At 37.0% G+C, this 21,992-nt stretch overlaps 1 protein-coding gene across 1 annotated transcript; it reads right to left on the reverse strand.

Moving 5' to 3' along the window:
• Positions 1-200: 200 nt before the first annotated feature.
• LOC149845703 (pentatricopeptide repeat-containing protein At2g33680-like) lies at positions 201-1,970 on the reverse strand. The gene has a single exon (XM_089989066.1). It carries the CDS (start codon positions 1,968-1,970, stop codon positions 201-203), a length of 1,770 nt encoding a protein of 589 aa, XP_089845192.1.
• Positions 1,971-21,992: the final 20,022 nt, after the last annotated feature.

Consider the following 21,992-nt stretch of genomic DNA (forward strand, 5'->3'; position numbering starts at 1 on the left):
AGAGAGAGAGAGATCTACACCTAGTAATACCTTCACACGAATGCTGTTAGGTAGCTTCAGAAGTAAATATATCATTTTATGGAGAAGACAGGACAGTAGATCATGTTCAGTCCCGCTGAGGCCATCACACTCTGGGTGCTTCATTTGCAACCACAACCAGTATCAAGTGTCACTCATAACTAGTGTTGATCTCAAGCACCTCAAATCTCTGATGATTTCAGGCCCCAACTTAAACTCATCAGTACTGTTAGTATTTCATTGATCCTTGAGTGAGAGAGATCACAAACAGAGAATCTTTCAACAACTCCCATGATTTCAATCCAACTACAACCAACCTCTTTTTTTAGGCCCCTTTCCTTCATCATCTTCCTTGCCTCTGCTACACCTTCCCACCTCCCATCAGCAGCACACATGTTTGACAATAAGACATACGGTGAAGAAGAAGAAGTTTGACGGATTTCCAGAATCCTTCTGGCAGACCTTTTCCCAAGTTCTACATCCCCATGCAAACGACAAGCAGATAACAAGCTTCCCCACAGAATGGCATCATTGAAGTTCTCCGCATAAGCTTCCGCTTGGGATAACATTCCAGCTCTTCCCAATAGATTGATCAAGCATGCGACATGTTCGACACCAGGCTCTATTCCATAATCTCTCTGCATTGAATCAAATAAATCCCTTCCTTGCTTAAGCAAACCAACATGATCACAAGCAGATAATAATCCAATGAAGGTAATAGAGTCCGGCAACACCCCTTCTGCACCCATCCGTTCAAACATCTTGATAGCTTCATGCCCATGTCCATTGCAAGAAAAACCTGCGATCATAGAATTCCATGACAGGAGGTTGTGATCTGACATTGTATTGAAGACTGCACAAGCACATGATACACTGCCACATTTGGCATACATATTTATAAGTGCATTCCCTACACCAACATCTACACATCCAAACCTTGTCCGGATGAGGCGTGCATGTATCTGGCGCCCTTTATGAATGGAGGCAAGGCCAGCACATGAAGCAAGAGCGCTAGCTAAGGTGAAGTCATCCGGTGTGGCCATTTTCGCGAAAAAATCCAAGGCTTTGTCATGACAGGAACAATGTGAGCAAGCTGAGATGATGGTATTCCATGAGATTATGTCTTTGTCCATGATACAGCGGAAAGCTTCCTCGGCTTCGTCAATGCAATCGCACCTAGAGTACATGGTGACAATAACATTTCCCACAAGAGCGGCAGAGTCCAGGTCATGCTTGATTGTCATGCAGTGCAATTGCTTTCCACATTGCAGTACATGAAGGAAGCTGCATATGGTTAGTGCAGCCATAAACGTGAAACGGTCAAGAACAAATCCTAGTGAATGCATGATCTTCAGCATCTCTAAACCCTTTTCACCTTCCATGTTGTCTGCGAATCCAGTAATCAAGGAATTCCATGAGACCGAGTTCCGACAATCACCAATCAAATAAAAAACTCTGCATGCATCCACACAAATGTGGAAATTCATGTACATGGTGATGAGGGCATTGGCAACAAAGACTATGGATTCAAAGCCGGACTTTATGGCATCGGCATGCACTTGCTTGCCTAAAGCCTCATCTGAAAGAGCAGTGCATGAGCTGAGAACACTAGCATAGACATACTCATTGGGGCAGATGCTGGGGTACGTACGGTGCAGGCAGGCGTAGTGTTTAATGGCCTCAAGCGGATAACCAAATTGACCGTAGCCAGATATCAGGGCAGACCACGAGACGATATTCCTGTGAGACATTTCGCCAAACACTTTGTGGGCAGCAGCGGGGACCCCGCATTTGCAGTAGCAATTGAGGAGATGGTTGGAGAGGACGAGGTCCCGGTGAAGACCGATCTTGATAATGAGGGTGTGAAGCGGGGTCGCTCGTCTCAAGTCTTTGGTGATGGCAGCACAGTGGTGCAAGAGGGAAGACAAGCGTTGCTGTTGCTGGATACACATTCTCCTTCTCTCTCTCTCTCTCCAAATTCTCAAGTGGGTGTTAGAGGGATGCTGCCCCGACTAAGCACTCGCAGTATGGGAATGCGCAAAAATGGTTGGCAGTATCCATTTGGTGAAGAACAAGGAATGAAATGGTTTTGAGAAAGCAGAACTTGGAAAAATAACCAAAGCATTTTTGAAAAGTTTCACGTTATATAAGCGTTTGTCTTAAAAGAACCTTCTTTTTTCCCCTTTCCCTGCACTCGGGAAAATAACGCTGTACATTTTTTTCTTGAAAAATTTATTTAAGAAAATAAACGTGACAGTGAATTTGTGAACCTGGTTTTCACTAGAAATCCGTATAATAAGTAACTTTTTAGTAAAAATCGATATCTTCATCCGTCAAACTCACACCCATCTCTTCCACCAATCCCAACTCCAACACCAACTCTTGCTCCATCGCCCAGACCAAACAAAAAAACAAAAATCTGCTCCATCACCCAGACCTCCACCACCAACACCAGCATTCACCGCCACCGCCACCGCCACCGCCAAGAGAGAGAGAGAGAGAGAGAGAGAGAGAGAGAGAGAGAGAGAGAGAGAGAGAGAGAGAGAGAGAGAGAGACTCACTGCATCGCTGAGTGCTGACGATGCCTCAATCACCAACTCACCCGCCACCGCACCGCTGGATCGCTGTCGATGCCCCTTCACCCGGCAATCGGACCTCCAATGGGGCTAGGGTTCTCCGGTTCTGAGAGGCAAAAAATGAGAGACAAGTAGGCAATGAAATGGGAAAAGGCAACAGGGGGAGAGGGGTTTTGGGCAGTGTTGTCAGTATCGGTGCGTATCGGCCTGAATCGGCCCATACGTACTGTATCGCTAGAAAATCGATACGATACTGACTTGAATCGGTTAATTTTTAATAAATGTAACAAAGAGTTTAAAATTAAATTTTAAATATTATTTTAATGACTTTAACATATGTCACGTTCTGATTGACGCGTAATATTTTTAATTATTTCTTAGCCGATTCAGAACGATTCACCTGAATCATTGGACAAACGATACAGGCCCGATCCCGATACTGACAACATTGGTTTTGGGGCTTTGGGCGCCTTTTGTTAAAAAAGAAAAAAGGAAAAGGCAACATATATAGCTCGCGATTTTTTGCGAGATTTTCAATTTCTCACCAGATTTTTGCGATATTTTGTCACAAACGAAAATTTAGCAAGAAATCCAATTTCTCGCAAAATTAAGAACGTTTTCATCGTTGAGTGAATTTATTGTGATTTTTTTGTGAGAAATTCATATTTCTCATGAGAAATTCATATTTATCGCAATTTTTTGCAAGAAATTCATATCTATCATCATTTTTGGTCTCATTGTCTCTCAAGTTTTCTCCAAAACCGATTTTGTGAATTCCAAGTTTTGGTCTCATTGCCAATTAGTGAGTCGATTTACAAACTGTTTTTTTTTTTCGTTTACGACCTAATAACGAATGGAGTAATGCAAGATCCAACATGTAGTGGTTTTCATTCACATATTCATGATTGGTACAGACCTAAAACCATAGATGGAAATCCAAATCGTTTGCATAATTGACATGATGATCCATATCTGGTTGGGTTTGGATTCAGATCCAACCATTGATGAGTGATGGCCCTACCATTTAACGGTGTCAATGGGTCAGATTTGACCAAGATCCCACCGGTACCAAACCCTATAGTGTTAGGGTTTGATGATAAAAAGGAGGTCCAATTAAAAAACTCAGTTGGACCCAAAGGGTCCAGATTAGTACATGGAGCCGGGTAAGGTTTGTGAAATTTCATATCAGTGCCCGGTACCCGAGTTCCAATTAAGACCCATGAATTTTTAATATAAAAAGACAAAAAAAACATTATTTTTTTCAAGTATGAAATGGTCTTGTTCAGATACCAGCCCTCAAAGACAGATCCAGGTTCAGACTCACTTGAATCTGAACCAGATCCGACCCCTTGACACCCCAGCTATCATTCCCTTACTAACCAAGTGGGCATGCAACACTGCCACCATTTGCAACCACGTGAATACTTACCTACATCATTCATGATACTAAGGAATAAAAAATTCTGGGTATGAATAGGAATAAATCAAGACCCGACTCATATCCAACCCACATGCGAAGCAGGTTATATGTTCCCCCTCGGAACACGTAGGTGCGTGTTCTCGGGTCTGAATGAGCGCTATGTATGTAAGCACGTGGGGCTCGTTTCCCCGTGTATGTCTGCATCACTTAGCATCGAAGTCTGGTGAGTTTGTAAAGACTTAAGTATCCTTTCCCGCCATTAGCGCCATGAAACGATGTTTTGAGTAATGTACCAAAATGTCCTCCAACAAGAAAATGGAGGATAACCTTTTGTTTTCGCCCTAAGCAATAAACACCTCTACTTGAAGAGTCTCAACCTCGAAATATGTCGCCCTCTCCATTCCGGATCACCCTTACACCTCCGGAGGAGCACCATTTGCCGTCGTCTGCTGTTGCAGGAGCACCCTTTGCCGTCGTCTGTTGTTGGACCACCCTTTGTCGTGCAGCTGAGGATCTATCAGATATTAAATCAACAAGAGCATATTCAAAAGTATACTCTGCAGCTGGTAGCTCTATGTTCTTTTGCAGAAGTTCTAACAACTCTGTATCAGGGGTCAGATCCCACATATCCTTTGCAAGTAAACAAGCTCATTCGTAATGGTTATACATACTCATCGAAGAGAAATAATTGAAGATCTTTACAAAGAATGGGTTGACCCTGCTAAAGGAAAGGTGGTTGGAAGCATGACAAAGCATGATAAGGTGATTGAAAGCATGATAAGGTATCACTCGTGAGGAGTGTAATAAATTGGAGTTTATTAACTTAGTATACAAACTTTGTAAACTTTGTTCAACATTCAATGTTATTTGTAATGATCTTCGAGTTATTATTTACCATGCCAATAAAAATAACAATTTATAGTATTAGCATGTTTTGACGTGATTCATACGACAAATATCGTAATAATTGACACTAGCAAGCAATAATATCTATTTACAATGATTCATACTTCAAATAATGTGTAGTGATTTTGATAGAAATTGCTAAATGAGCAATAATTTAAACACACAAATCGATATACATATCGCATAATATACTACAAATCGATACGATAATTCAACATAATCGCTTATTCATATTATAAATAGATACGATAAACGTAAGCATAATAGCTTACAAATCGATATTAACAAATAAAACAATATCTCTCAAATCGATAGTATATTACTACAACCGTGATTTGTGTTATACTATTCTAATATTTTCTATACAAAGGCAAATCGTTGTGGCCGACATAGACGTCATTGCATAAATCTCATAAATCGTCAACCAGAATACAAATCTCAAAGGCATATCAATTTTTGACAACGAGCGGGATGTGAAACGATGTTTCTTTTATAAATAAATGACACATATTTTGGTAACAAAGTCAAATCGACACGATTTATAATTTATGATTTATACATTTAAAGCAACAACGATTTATACATTTAACGCAATAGCGATTTATAATATATAAAGTTACCAAGATTTATAAGTTTGCTAAATCATACAACGAGGTTTACTGTTGAAGCCCAAACACTACAACGATATGTACTTATGAAGGGTGCAATTTCTACATCGATTTGTAAGTTTGAAGCAGTGATTTGTACGTTTAAAGTAGGAACGATTTATATGTTTGATGCAATAGTGATTTATACTAACCCTAAACGAGCAATGATTTGAACATGCAAATGGCCACCTTATGTCGCTACAATTGTTACTCCTCACGCACAGGTTTCAATTACATACTACAAATATCTAACCCTAAACCTAAACCCTATACCCTCACCATAAACCTTAAACCCTAAACCTAAACACTAAACTTAAACCCTAAACCCTAAACCTAAACCTAAACCCTAACCCTAAACCCTAAATATCTTACTAAACCCTAACGGAAAACACTAAACCCTTAATATATTACTAAACCCTATGCCTTAAACCCTAAACCCTAAACCCTAACCCTAAACCCTAAACCCTAAACCCTAAACCCTAAACCCCAATCCCTACAACATAAACCATAAACCCGAAACCCGAAATCCTAAACCCTAGATCCTAAACCCCAAACCCTAAACATCGTGTCAATTTATTCTTTAGTAAGTCTAAACATCGTGTTGATTTGTTTATTGTTTTTTCTTTCCGCCTTTTATGAATCGGTATCAAGTAAATTGCTATACGACATATCGTTTACATAGAAAATGCTCGTAAAAGAAAATCATGATAGTTATAAAGTTGTAAATCAATTTGTACTTTACTAAGTCCAAACGTCGTGTCAATTTGTTACTATACCTTAACCTAAACCCTAAACCTAAATCCTAAACCCTAAACCCTAACCCTAAACCCTAACCCTAAACCCTAAACTTAAACCCTAAACCCTTAATATCTTACTAAACCCTAATGCTAAAACCTAAACCCTTAATAAATTACTAAACCCTTAACCTTAAACCCTAAACCCTAAAACCTAGACCATAACTCTGAACCCCAAAACCCTAAACCCTAAATCCTAAACCCTAAACATCGTATCGATTTGTTCTTTAGTAAGTCTAAACATTGTGTCGATTTGTTTACAGCTATTTCATTTTCGCCTTTTATGAATCAGTCATTAGGTACATCGTGATACGACATATCGTTCATGTAGAAAACACTCGTAAAATAAAATCGCTATAGGATATTGTTCACATAGACAAAGCTCGTAAACGCAAATCGCAATAGGATAAATCATTTTCGATTTAGGCCAGTTGCTGTACAGATCTTGATAGAACACTTCTTCTATAAAACAGTGATAATGATTTTCAACTTTAACGTAATGTTTGTTGCTGTACAGATCTTGATAGAACAGTTCTTCTATAAAACAGTGATAACAATTTGCAACTTTAACTTAATGTCTGTTGTTGTACAGATCGTGATAGAACATTTCATCTATATAACAGTGATAACGATTTACAACTTTTTAATAGTTATCAAGTTGTAAATCGATTTGTACTTTACTAAGTCTAAACATCGTGTCGATTTGTGTACACGTGCGTAAAATCCTGTTCTATGTAAAACCCTAATATAGATCTGTGTAAAACTCTAATCTATGTAAAACCCTACCCGACCTGACTCGTTGTCCATGTCTAGAACCCTAATCTATTTATCCTCTTTTTTGCGGCAGCGCAACTTCTTCTTCTTTTTTCTCCTCCACCTTCTTCTTCTTCTTCTTCTTCTCCCATGTATTTTTCTTTATTCTTTGTTCTTCTGTGTTCCTTCTACCTGTGCTTGATAGATGGGTTTTGATGCTGATAATGTAGTTGTTTCACGTCGTAAGAAAAGATCTGTATAATCTTCGATGATGATTATGGTTATTATCTTTTGTGTATACATCAATATATTCATGACACATACGACTGTCATATTTGTCGCGAAGTATATTGAAGCTTACGCAGAATATAATGACCATAATCATCTTCAATCATTGTCGTCATACCAAAGCAAGCACAAATATTCTGCATGATAGACAGGGGTGATGTTGATGTTCATCTATTTGATCTATTCCTACTACCGAAACCTTCATTGTTCGCAAACCATAATTCGTAGTTGGAAAAATATCTGCCTACCTTCGATATACTTCATGACAAATATGCACATAGAATCAGTTCATTCTAGCGGTGAGTGCCTGAGCTGAAGTTTGTGAAGCATATTCTCAAGAGTACGCTCATTTTCTGCTGCAAAGCGATTCTATGTGCTGATCGAATATATATCTCTCTAGAGCTCTTGCTAGCTGGAATATAAACTCTGTGCTAGGAGTGATAACATTGGAGGATCTCTGAAAACAAAGAATGTGCAACACTCTAAAAGCAAAGAATGTTCAGCTAAGGATATTTGCATGAGAAGTAAAGAATGTGCAACACTCATATATTTTGTAATGAATGTGGTTGTAATGTATCGTTGAAGTTAACTCGATTTATAGTTTACTATGCCTAAACATCATGTCGATTTGTTTATTGTATTTTTCTTTTCGCCTTTTATGAATCAGTCATTGTATAAATCGCGGTAGGACATGTTGTTCACATATACAAAGCTCATAAAATTAATTCGCGAAAGGACAATCGATATCAAGCAAATCGCTATATCAATTATCGTACAATGATATCGATTTGCTACTAAGTCAAGATTTATAGTTTACTAAGTATAAATATCGTATCAATTTGTTTATTGTTTTTCTTTTTCTTCTTTTATAAGCCAGTCAGTGTGTAAATCACGGTAGGACATATCGTTCATATAGACATTGCTCGTAAAAGCAAATCACAATTTGTTTAGTTTTCTTTCTACCATTTATGAATCAGTCATTTTGTAAATTGCGATGGAACGTATCGTTTGCTTAGACAAAGCTCTTAAAAGCAAATCGCGATAGTTCATAGTCTTTATACGTACAAATCGTTTATATATTTAAAGCAACAATGGTTTATATATTTAATGATTTATGATTTATACATTTAAAGCAACAATGATTTATGATTATATAATGAGGATTGAGAATGATAAAGAAAGGGATTTACAAATTGTGTCATATCTTACTAAGCCCTAAACCCTAAACCCAAATCCTAAACATTATACCTAAACCCTAAATGAGGTGTAAATTTGAAGGCTAGTTGAGACAACGATTTGTTCGTGCAATTGTATCGCGATTTGTATTCATGCCAATAGTGATTTTCATTTAGTTGTGGCAGACATAGATGTCATTGTGTAGGTCGCGATATGACAATGCATGGTATAACATCTTAAAAATCGATACTAAAAAATACCTAATATCTTACACATCGATATGCATATCGCATAATATATTAATCAACGATACGACAATTCAGCATAATATGTTTAAGATATCAATACGAATTTTCAAATCGATTTAAGATATTGTTCTGAATCTTAATATTGATGTCTATGTTGATTCTTAATATGGATTTAAGATATTGTTTTATTCTTAATATCGATTTATAAGCTATCAACAATAATTTTCATATCGATTTGTATGATATTTGAATATCCAATTGCGTTATACTATGACAATATTTTTGCAACAAAGGCAGATCTTTGTGGCCGACAACGACGTCATTATAAAATCTTTTATTATAAGACGTGAACCACCAAAAACATGAACTGACAAAATATCTTTGGCGGGTCCATAAGCATTAAACTCCTTGGCTATAAAAAGAGTTCTTTGCAATATTTCCCCCTAAACGTTCCACAAAAATTCTAACACTTCATCTTCTTTCGTCGAAGCACCCTTTGCCGTCTCGGTAAGTTTTTGTGTTGTGCAGATTTCCAATGGCTTACATTCCTAAGAGAAGAAACACTTCATCATCAGTGGGGCAAACTCTTGACATAATCGTCCAAGAGTATGCTTTGTATGAGCAAGTAAAAGCGTATTGTTATGACAATGAAGTCGTACATGATACTTTAAGTACAAGGTTTTGATGATGAACAAGTGAATCAACTGCATTTCAACTAAGGCAATGAAGAAAGATGATAAGCATTGAAGAATTCGATGAAGGATCTTTGAAGACTAGTGTGCAAATGTTAAATTCATTAAAAGTCTTAGATTCTTGTAAGAGTCTTACTTAGAGTGCATATTTCGGTTGCATTTCACCTAAAAAGTCTTTAGAAAAACTTTTTTAAAAGAACCCTTCATGAAAATCTTTTTAGAAAACTCTTTATTTAATTTTTCGTGTTTATTAGTCGACCAATAGACTCACCAGTCGACTAATCCTTTCACGCCAAATTTTCTAAACAAAATGTCATTTTTTTCAAATTAGTCGACCGAAGGTTTTATCAGTCGACCAAACACAATGTTTATTTTTTGGAAATTTAGCAGCAGTCGACTAATGATTTTATCAGTCGACCGAACAGAACATGTATTTTCAAAAAAATTTAGCAGCAGTCGACTGAAAGGTTTTTCAGTCTACTGATGATATTACCAGTCGACTAACTTTTTCTCTAGTCGACTAAGTTTCAAAACTTCAGATTTTCAAACAGCTTGATAAACAGATCAGTCGACCGACGATAACTGTCAGTCTACTAATAGCTAATTATCAGTCGACTAACTACTGTTCCAGTCGACTAATTTTGCCATTTTTCCTGAAACTTTTAAAAAATGTGTCTTTTCATTTTTCAAACGTTTTGATTGTTCAAAATGGATTGTTTTGATACCTTTTTATACCCTCAACGTATGAAATCTTTCAACTATAGAGTGCATTTTACACTCAAAAGCACAGCAATCCAATCGAATTACATTGAATTACTCTTTGCTTTTCACTCATATTCATTTTCTCACTCACTTGATATTTTTCACTTCTTTTTTTCACTCAAATTCCTTTGAGAGACAGTGAATTCGTGAGTAGAGTATTCCAACAACATCAAAAGCCAATTGTATCTCATTTGCATTTATAAGAAGGGCTCATACGTTGTTTTGTAAGTTGTTACTTATTTCTTTTTTCTGTAAAAGGAAGGACTCCTTGGTTTAAAGGAGTTGTTTGCTTTCAGTAGGTGTGTTACTGAAAGTGAGACCGGATTTGGTCTGTATGATCTTGTAGTTACACAAGATTGATAGTGGAAATCTAAAGCTGGTTTTGCTTGGGGACTGGATGTAGGTCAGGAAAGACCGAACCAGGATAAATTATTGTGTTCTTTGTGTGATTGCTTTGCGTTTTGCAAAATTCATCAAAATTTTGAAGACGATATTTAAAAGCACTATTCACCCCCCTTTAGTGCTCGTTGCCTCTATCCTACTGCACTTTCACGTACTACAGAATAATAAAGATTGAGAATGATAAAGAAATAGAGTAATTGCTGGTAAAGTATAGATCGAAGCCTAATCCGTCAGATATTGAAGATGATAACCCAATGATGAAAAAAGAAGAAGGACGACGAAGACAAGCAAAATGAAAGGAAGGAGGAGGATAATGAAAAAAAGCAAAGGAAACCAAGGCAAAGAAAGGAGGAAGTGGAGGATAGGGGAAAGCAAAGGAATAATAAAGAGGAGGAGGAAGAAAAGTGAAGGCAAAAAAAGAAAGAGGAGGAGGAGGAGAGGGAAAAGCAAAGGAAGAATAAGGAGAAGGAGGAGAAGCAAAAACAAAAGAAGGAGGAGAAGGAGGAGGAGAGGGAAAAGCAAAGGAAGGAGAATGAGGAGGAGATGGAAAAACAAAAGAAGAAGAAGGAGGACGAGAAAGAGAAGAAAAGACAAAGGAAGAAGCAGAAGGAGAAAGAGGAGAAGGAAAGGCAGTTGAAGAAGGCGAAGGAGAAAATGAAACTAATGAAGCAAGAATTTTTTGAAAAGCAAAGGAGGATAAGGCAAATGAAGGAGGCAGAGGAGTGGAAAAGGCAAAAAAAAAAAATAAGGAGGAGAAGGAGAGAAAAAAAAAGAATGAAGAGAGGGAATGACAATTGAAGAAGAAGAAGGAGGAGGAAGAGAAGGAAAGCTAAATGATGAAGATGGAAGAGGAAAGACAAAGGAAAAAGTATCAGGATGAAAAAGAAAATGAAAGGCAAAAGAAAGAGAAGGAAAGACAAAGGAAAAACAAAGGAAAGAGAAGGAGGACGAGGAAGAGAAGGAAAGGCAAAGAAATGAAAAGAAGGACGAGAAAGAGAAGGAAAAACAAAGAAAGGAGAAGGAGGATGAGGAAGAGAAGGAAAAACAAAGGAAGGAGAAAGAGGACGAGGAAGAGAAGAAAAAAGAAAGGAAAAAGCATATGATGGTCACGAAGGACAAAAAGAAGGAAGAAGTATAAAAGCAGAAGAAGGAAGGGGATGAAGAGAAGAAAAGTGTGACCAAGGTACGTTAAACGCTACTGTATGTCACGATGTACTGTTGTAGGTATTATTATGTATAACGATTACTATGTGTAGCGATTACTATGTATAACGATTACTCTATATAGCGATTATTATGTATAGCGATTACTGCGATAGCGATTACTCTGCACCAGAATTCACCGTTGTATGTTGTACACTTAAACATATTTTATTAACCTATATTATTGATGACTATATTTTTATATTGTTCTCATTTCTGATTTTTTTTCAGGATGATATACCTGGATTCCGCAAAGAACTATACAAAGAATTGAAGGATTTTCTAGTTGAGGAAGATGCAAAAACCGAGACTACAAGATTACCTAGAAAGCTATGAAGGATGCGAGGTCCCCAGAAGTAAGAGGAAGTCATTTTAAACGTCTACATGTTCTCAAGGATAACGTGAATAGGGTTACATTCTACTGCTGAGAGAGAGATAGCAATTTTTGGTTCAACTTTCAATTTCCATTTTTTTTATGTAGACATTTATAACAAATTTTTGTAAGACTATATACAAAATTCACATTGATCCATAAACCAAAATTACGAACCTGGCAAACGTGTGTTGAATACACAAATCGCCACCTCAATCGCCCAAATCGCAATAATTTAAGATATTATATCGATTTTTGTGAGATATTGTTTTGTTAATATCGATTTATAATAAATTATGCTGAATTGCCGTATAATGATTTGTAAGATATTATGTGTTTTCTAGTGTCGATTACTGATATATTTTTTTGGTTGTTAATATCGATTTGTAATATATTATGTTGAATTGCCGTATATCGATTTGTAAGACATTATGCTAAAACGCTGTATACCGATTTGTAATATGTTATGCTGAATTGTTGTATATTGATTTGTAAGATTATATGTATTTTCTAGTATCGATTTGTGAGATATAATGTTTTTGTTAACATCGATTTATGTATAAGTGTAGCACATAAATGCCACTAAACAAATCGTTGTAATGATAGGTGTTCAAAAATAAAAATCAAACAAGCATTTAGCATTTTGTAGCGTAAAAATGCCACTAATTTGCTTTTACGAGTTGTGTTCCTATTGCTATATACATAATGATTGATAAAAGTCTAAAACGATTTGCACAAACATTGTCTGTGTAATTTTATCGTGATTTGTACTCATACACAGTGTAATTTTTATTCAGATGTGGTCGACATAGACGTCATTGTGTAAATCGTTATACCATTGCAATTTACACAATGACGTCTGTCTTTTAGACAATGAGCTTTGTCTAATTGAATGACACGTACCATCGAGATTTACACAATGACGTATGAAAGATACATGCTATCGCGATTTGCTTTTACGAGCTATGTCTATGTCAACGATATTTCTTAATCGCTTTTACGGGGTATGTCTATGTCAACGAAGGGTGAACATTACAAGCCTTTGTTCACCACATACATCACTAATCCCTTTTGCGATTTTCATTCACGTAGGGTGACCATCACAACGATTTATGAACAATACACGTCTCTAATCGCTTATTGGTTTTTTATTGACGAAGGGTGAACATTACAAGTCTTTGTACACCACATACATCCCTAATCCTTTTTGCGATTTGTAAGATATTATGTGTTTTCTAGTGTCGATTTTTATGATATTTGTAGTATGATTTCTATTATAGAATTACAACAAAGAATTATAACATTACAATATAGAATTATCTATTTACAACAAAGAATTATCGATTTATAACAAAGAATTATAGAACTACAATAAAGAATTATAGAATGCTAAAACCACAACGATTTGTAAGATATAAAAGTTAAATGCTACAACTACTTTGAAGTTGAAGAATCCACACGCGATTCCTATGTTGGGTTACTCGCTTTTGAATTGAACAGAGCCTGTCATGAAACAGAACAATATCAGACACTACATTAAGTTCAACAAGAAATGCTAACATCCTCCCAAAATTTTTACATACCAAAAGACTTGTCATACTCATGCCATCGTTCCACTTAAACAAGTCGGGTGGATTGCAGGTTCCAACATTGCAGTGCACGTCTATATGGTATTGCTGTATGTTGGAAATTACACAAGTAAGATATTGATAGGTTGCATATAATACAATTTACATGGGAAGCAATATACTGTATTACATACCTGTTCATGCGAAGGAGTTGGTTGTTTCTTAAACATTTTATTGCCAACCAATTCCAGTGCACCTTTTGTCCTCTGACGACTGCGATCAGAGGCCGATTTCTTTTTGATACCCTTCGCTAGGTGAATATTTCTATCATAATCTACAACGTTTACTCCTGACTTATTGAAGATGATGTTTACACTTTGGCACAACTTCTCACAAGGGTCAGGGGAAGCATGATTTTTACTTACATTGTTCGATCCCGTTTTTTTAGATTGGTCTTCACGAGCTGCAACAAACTCATGATAAATTATCTGTACTTTTTCAAGTAATTCTCTTGACACATTTCTCATACATACATAGGCTTCTTCGCTTTTCGATGTCAAATCTACAACATGCATAAGTGACCTACATAGTTGTTGGTAACAGGAGGCTATCTGACACTTCTCATCAACACTAGATGGACTAACTTTATTTGTCTCTAGCAGTTCAATCTTTGCTTGTCTCGTCCATCTTCGCATTATATATGACTTAGGTATTTCTTGTATATTCTCTTGAATAAGTGTCTTTAATGCATGATGACATAAAATACCTTTGAATTCAAATATCTTGCACGTACATTCAACTGTTCTGTTGTCAACATTGTACGTAACATGTGCTTCTTGCCTTTTTGGATACTCTTCGCCATCCCATACAACATAATATTTGTGCATATTCCCATATTGCATACGTCCTTCTATGTTGCAATTCATGACCTGTATAACCTCCTTTGTAGTCCATTCAAATACAGTTAGTGTATACAGATCGGTAGGTCATGTTAATATTTTCATGCCCAAAGTTACAGGGTGGGTGTTGAAGCATTTCACATCTTGTTCAAGCTTATTCTGTTTAAGACCGTCTACAAATAATTCACACTGTTCCATAAAATAAAACATTATTAAACATGAATACAATGTTTTTTTTAGTGTGGCATGCATAAATTCAGCTCTTTGTGTGCTTATCATACCTGCACAAAAGTATTATTTTCCATATGCCAATGCCCACTTCTCTTTGTCTGCATATAAATGTTGTAACCACACAGCCTTCAAGGTCGTACATCTGAATAATTTCCTCCCAATCAGACATAAAGGTGACCTCGTCTATGCTCTTAAGTACACACTGACTAAACTTTTTATCAAACCCTATCTTCTGATTAAAAATGTGTCCTATGTTCTTTGCTGCATTTTGAAAGATATGCCACAAACATAGGCGATGATGTGCATATAGCCATATATGAGACACTGTAGTTGCAATTGCATGATCACCATCTGTAAGTACAACTCCAGGGTGCTTCCCATTCATTGCCTGTGTAAATACTCTCAACAACCACTCAAAGGTTTCCTTGGTCTGGTCATACAAAAAGGCGTCGCCTAATATGCAACTCCATGAGTGATGGTTCACTCCGACAAACTGCGCAAATGGCCATTGTTTCGTATTAATCTTCACTGTCATTAAAAAATAAGCACATCATTGAAGCATTCATAATCCACTCTTGACTTTGAATTTGCCCAAAACATATTCACAACATACCTATCTTCATCCAATTGCATTACACTAAAGAAACCAAGGTCAATGTTTGATTTTTTTGTAGGTAATCAACTAAAGAACATATTTCTCAATTCTTCATGTTTTCTGACCTCTTCCTTCTCAAGTGGTTTCTTAGATCCATAGGTGTGAATGGTATATTCTCGCGACCAACATCTATGTACGCACATAAATTGTATGTCTTCCTTGGTGCAATGCTGGCGGTATTAGCTATTTCAGCAATTGCAGCATGCACTTCAGTTACTTTACGATGTGACCTTAACATAGGAGTCATAAATGAAGCGGCTAATTCATGGTTATGATCATTGATTAAAGTATGAACTACATATTTTCCATTCGGAAGTCTTCTTAACACCATTCTCGCTGGACAACCGCATCTTGAATCTGGCTTGCTCCTTGTTGGATTTTCACTTGACTTCTTCCAACCTTGCTTAGAACAAACATATGCCTTTCTCACCATGACACCCTGTGTATTTTTTGCCCAAAACTACCTTCTAACACTGAAGCCAAGTTTTAAGGCATAATCATTGTAAAATTTGTATGCATCTTTCTTATTATTAAACTGCATTCCCTCTACGGGAACAAAGTCAAGTGTACTATCATGTAGACTTGAGGTGCCTGCACCTTTGTCAAATGCACTGTCATGATCGTCTACCTCATTATTAACTTGCATTTCGTATGCTGGAATATTCAAATCAAGAGTGAATTCAATGCCTGCACCCTTCTTATCATGTGCATCATTAGTGCACATATTCAATTCTTTAGGTGCGTCGATAGTACGGATGTCCGTTGCTCCATGACTTCCCAATGATTGAGATACGTCATCTTCACTGCAACTAGATGATATGCTCAACACTATCATGTGCAAAATACCAATTTGCGTTAGCCAGCGCATACGTTTACTATGATTTATTCAAGATGCATATAACAACGACTACTGATTAGTTAAGCATAATAACTTACAAATCGATATTAACAAACAACACCATATCTAACAAATCGACACTCGAAAACAATTAATATCTAACAAATCGATATACGACAATTCAACATAATATATTACAAATCGATAGTAACAAACAAAATAATATCTCACAAATCGATAGTAGAAAACACATAATATCTTATAAATCGATATACGACAATTTAGCATAATATATTACAAATCGATATTAACAAACAAAACAATATCTCACAAATCGACAATAGAAAACACATAATATTTTACAAATCAATATACGACGATTCAACATAATATATTACAAATCGATATTAACAAACAAAATAATATCTCACAATTCGACAATAGAAAACACATAATATCTTATAAATCGATATACGGTAATTCAACATAACATATTATAGATTGATATTAACAAGCAAAACAATATCTCACAAATTGTCACTATAAAACATATAATAGCTTACAAATCGATATACGACAATTCAGCATAATATTACAAATCGATATCAACAAACAAAACAATATTTCACAAATCGATACTAGAAAACACATAATATCTTACAAATCGATATATGACAATTCAACATAATATATTACAAACAAAACAATATCTCACAAATCGATATACATGTTACTACAATCGCAATTTGTGTTACATTGCATATACTGAGTGAATGGACAATACCGGATGGGGTAGAGGCCCTTGCTCACATCTGTAACCAAGTATTCTTGTCAATAGGTCCCAATGTCTTACAAATGTCTTCAAGTTTCCAACCATTGAAATGAAATAATCTACCTGCAATAACAAAACAATGCCTTAATGACACTCACGATGACATATATTCTTCAATAATAACATGATGACATAGAAAGGTACTCACGACGCTTTAATGGTACTTGTTGAAATGTTTGTGCATCATTGCTTTTTTCCATACTGCCGTACAAAAATGAAGAAAAAGAGAAGACTGTAAAAAGAGATGACCGACAAATCCCCTTTTGACGCCCACCAATGATCGAACCAGGAAACATTTTCTATCTAACACAAGGCAGGAACGAGAAGGCGGCCATGTGTTGTAGCACAAGCTAAAAACAAAGGCAAAATGTGCAAATCTATATACAGGGAGCGGGAGGACATTTTCGTCCAACGCATATCTATCTTACGGGAGGACATTTCCGTCAAAAGCTTATCTACCTTTTTTATATGTTATTTTATTATAAAGTCATCGTGGGCAACATTGGCATATGAATTATCGCAGGTCCCAAGATATTCCTCCGTACACACAGGAACACGCAAATTTGTGTTTCGGGGAGAACACACAACACCCTCTCACCCACATGTATGTGTACTATAATACAACATGAATGTTTAGCTAGAGACGAATATAGGTGTCGTAGTCCGTCCAATTCACAGTACGGGTTTCTCGAATATGGTGCCATTTGGTCTTTATATATAATTTCTTTTTATAGTTTTATTTATTATATTTTCAGAAAAAAACTACTTTTATATATTATTTCTATTGAATACACTTTTCCTTTTATTTTTATATAGGTGACTCTTTTTAACGCTATCACATTTAGGGATGGCAATGGACCGGGGCAGGGATGGGGGACAAGGTCTCCACCCCTGTCTCGTCTCAAAATTCAAACCTCCACTTCTGCATGGGGGTAGATTTTAACCTCCACCCTTGCATCCATCTCCATTTCATGTCCTCCATCTCTGGTCCAAACGGGGATGAGGCGGGGCAGGGCCCCGTTTTCCCTCGATCTATTGCCATCCTTTAGAAGGATTCGGGATGGGGTGGGGCAAGGCGGGGATCATGACGGGGATGGGGTGGGGCGGGGGAAAGCATAAGTCCATCCCCGCCTTCATCCCCGCATGGGGATGGATTTTAACCTTCATTCCTGCCTTTATCCCTGTTTCATGCCCTTCATCCCCGGTCCCAATGGAGTGAGGCGGGGGCTTGCTTTCCCCCGGTCCACTGCCATCCCTAATCACATTCTTATGTTTTATTTTTTAAAAACGACGGTACTGTTCTTGCAAATTTGAGTGTTTTTTGAAATACCTGACAATTTGACATGCCTAAAATTATTGTTGTTCAAATTTTTATGATATTTTTGCCCTTTGCACATGCAACCTTGCTGAAGTTTGAGCCATGTATATAGAGGTACGATGTAAGAAGTTTGCAAACTTTTAATAAAAAAAAAGATTTTATAAAAAAATCATAAATACTATACGATATGATCTTCATGAATATAACCTTGAAACCTCAATTAAGTAAATATACTCCAATAGCTCTTCAAATGTGGGTGACATTTACAAATATCTTTTACGAATGCTGTGGACTTTCTTACTTTGACTAGAACTTCAAAAATAAATTATGGCCTTAATGAATATAACATGCAAACACGAGCTCTGCAAATGTTAGAGGTTGCTGACATCTACAAATACCATATTTGAGCTCTAAGTTTTCAACGGTTAGTTTTGCACACAAAGAAAATGTAGGAATCATAGAGGAGATGGAGAACACTGGTATTTCAGATGCCGTTCATTCGTAAAGGTGACCTCTGATGGATTACTGTTAGAGGTTGGTCGCTCAGACTTGTTGCGCGCTCCCACGAAGTAGCTGTTGGCCTTTTGGTTGGTGCAGTTTACCAAAGTGAAACAATTTAAGCTTTGCAAAGTTTGATTTGCGCTTCGAATCCCTCTGCCGCATGGGGGCTTAAGAGATATCTGTTAGGGGTCTGCCAAACCCCAGTTTGCCTTTCAAAAAAATAAAAATAAAAGTTAGATTTGCACCCACCAACGGAGGCTCCGCCTGTCTGGCAGGCAGCTAGTGCACGTCTTGCAAGTTTGAATCCCTGTACAACTGGTAGGGTCTGCCTAACCCTGACTTTAAAAAAAAAAATGTTTGATTTTGCGTTTTGAAGAGGTAGAGAGAGATATGTGCATGCATGGATGTGTGTGGGGGAGCATGTTGCCTTTCAAGACTCGTAAGATCGTGTCAGCAGGATCGAACATGACCACCCAAAAGTAATTGCCCTCAAAATCTTGGTTCAATCACCAAAATGGCCGTACTTCTTGTGCAGCGATGTAATATGATTGCACTCTTTTAAGTGTACTGCCGCACCTGATCACCCTTCATCTTTCAAACAAAAGCCTCTCTTGTGTGGGTCCCAACAACGGATGGTGGGTGATCACGTGAAGCAGCATACCCTTTGAATGACCTAAACTTCCCTCTCGTGTAGCAGTTCGTAAATGAGCTTAAGTTCTCAAAAAGTATGGGTGGGTTAAAAAACATACATATCAGCTAATGAATTGGACACAATCTATCGGAAAACCAGTCTAATGGAGGCCAACCGCCATAATTCGTCAGTCGCCGGAAAAGTTTCCAGCACAAAGGTTCAACGTCCTCCGAGAAGAGCTCCGACCGCTTCTCAAGAACTCCGTCCTCTCTCACCGAATTCATGCAACCGTACGAAGCCCGTCGCGTGCGCTCGCCGGAAAAACAACGAGGAGAACCAAAACCCTAAGACTCAGTTCCGATCGACGTCATTAACTCTCACTAAGGAGATCACGAAGAATCCAGATGTAGCTCCTGTGGGAAAGATCTTACGGAGCGTGCCATGGTCGCCGGAGTCATCCGTCCGTTGCCCTACAAGATGCGAGTCACCGGTCGGAACCCTCCCGCATGTCAGCGTTCCAGCGATGGAGGTTGTGAGGCACACCAAGGTGAGGTCTTTCTCCGGGCCGGTCTCCGCATGGGCGCTCTCTCCAGGGAGATCGACACCACCGCATACACCGAAGACGCCGCCGCCGATGCAGCCGAAGAAGCCGACCCCGTCGACGAGCTCCGACTGTACGAGGCAGAAATCGGGCAAGATGAGCAGCGTGTTGAGCCTTTTTCGACCGAAGAAGGCGTTTTCTGGCGAAGATAAGATCGTCAACCAGTTGCGCGTTCTCCAAACAAGGCTGATCCAATGGAAATTCGTAAATGCTAGAGCAGAAGCGGCCATGCGCGCTAGGACCCTAGCCGTTGAGGTAAGGTTTTCCTGTATCATCCTGGAAAATGTCTATTATGAACTTTATTTTTCATAACACACACACACACACACACACACATATATATATATATATATATATATACCCGAATGCTTGGGACCGTTATTTTTTCTAAATTCTCACCTTAATAATGTTGCATGATTGATTTACTAAAAATATTCTTAGTGATACGGTTGGAAGGTTTTTTATATGGTAGGTTTTCATTTATATATATATATATATATATATATATATATATATATATATATATATATATATAGGCCTAGGTGCTTAATGATACATGCTTAATGGGTTTTTATTCTCTTTTCAAGGAATTCACACCTGGATCATGTGCTTTTCAGGATAAAAATGATATTTGAGCCAAAAAAATTTACTAAGATTTTGTACCGCTGATTTTTCAAACCTTATAAAAACTTACCCATGTATCAGAATCAAACACTTCAAGAGCTAATCCCTATAAAATCAAGTATATAGATAACATCTATACAGTAAGAATAAAAAAAAAAAACTAAAAAACTCAGAAAAAGCCATTAAGCACCTACACTCTACTCTCACTCTCTATATATACAACTTTCTGTATCTCCAACTTTCTGTAACTGACAAAACACCTTTAGCGGTGCTTATCCTTTAACAAGAACATTCACTGGTGTCTAGCTAGTTGGGTGGTACCTCTCTCTCTCTCTCTCACACACACACACACACACATATATATATATATATATATATATATATATATATATATATATATATATATATATATATATATATATATAGGGTAGTAGGAAGCTACTCGATTGCATCCCTACCAGATGGTAATTAAAGGATTTAATGGGACCGTTAATTTTCGATATTTTTTCAAAAATTCAACCTTACAAATGAGTTCAACATGATTGATTTACTAGCAATTGACACTTTGATCATTTGATTACTACACATTTTGCATTCATCTCATTATTTCACAAAATAAAGTCTCTCTCTCTCCATATATATAGGTTGATAATACATGCTGAATGGGTTTTTATGCTCTTTTTAAGGAATCTACAGCTGGATCATGTGATTTCCATGAAAAAAATGATATTGGAGCCTAAAAAATTTACAAAGATTTTGTACAGTTGATTTTTCAAAACTTATAAAAACTTACCCATGTGTCGGAATCAAACACTTCAAGAGCTCATCCCTATAAAATCAAGTATATAGATAACATCTATATGGTAAGAATTAAAAAAAAAAACAGAAAAACTATTAAGCACGTATCTTTAAGCATGTATCTTTAATCACGTACGTTCTACTCTCTCTCTCTTTATATACAACTTTTGTATCTCTCTCTCTCTATATAACTTTTTGTAACTGACAAAACACCTTTAGTGGCGTTTATCCTTTAACA

Source organism: Nuphar pumila, chromosome 2, assembly GCF_984573655.1.
Source record: "Nuphar pumila chromosome 2, dmNupPumi1.hap1.1, whole genome shotgun sequence".
Lineage (NCBI taxonomy): Eukaryota > Viridiplantae > Streptophyta > Magnoliopsida > Nymphaeales > Nymphaeaceae > Nuphar > Nuphar pumila.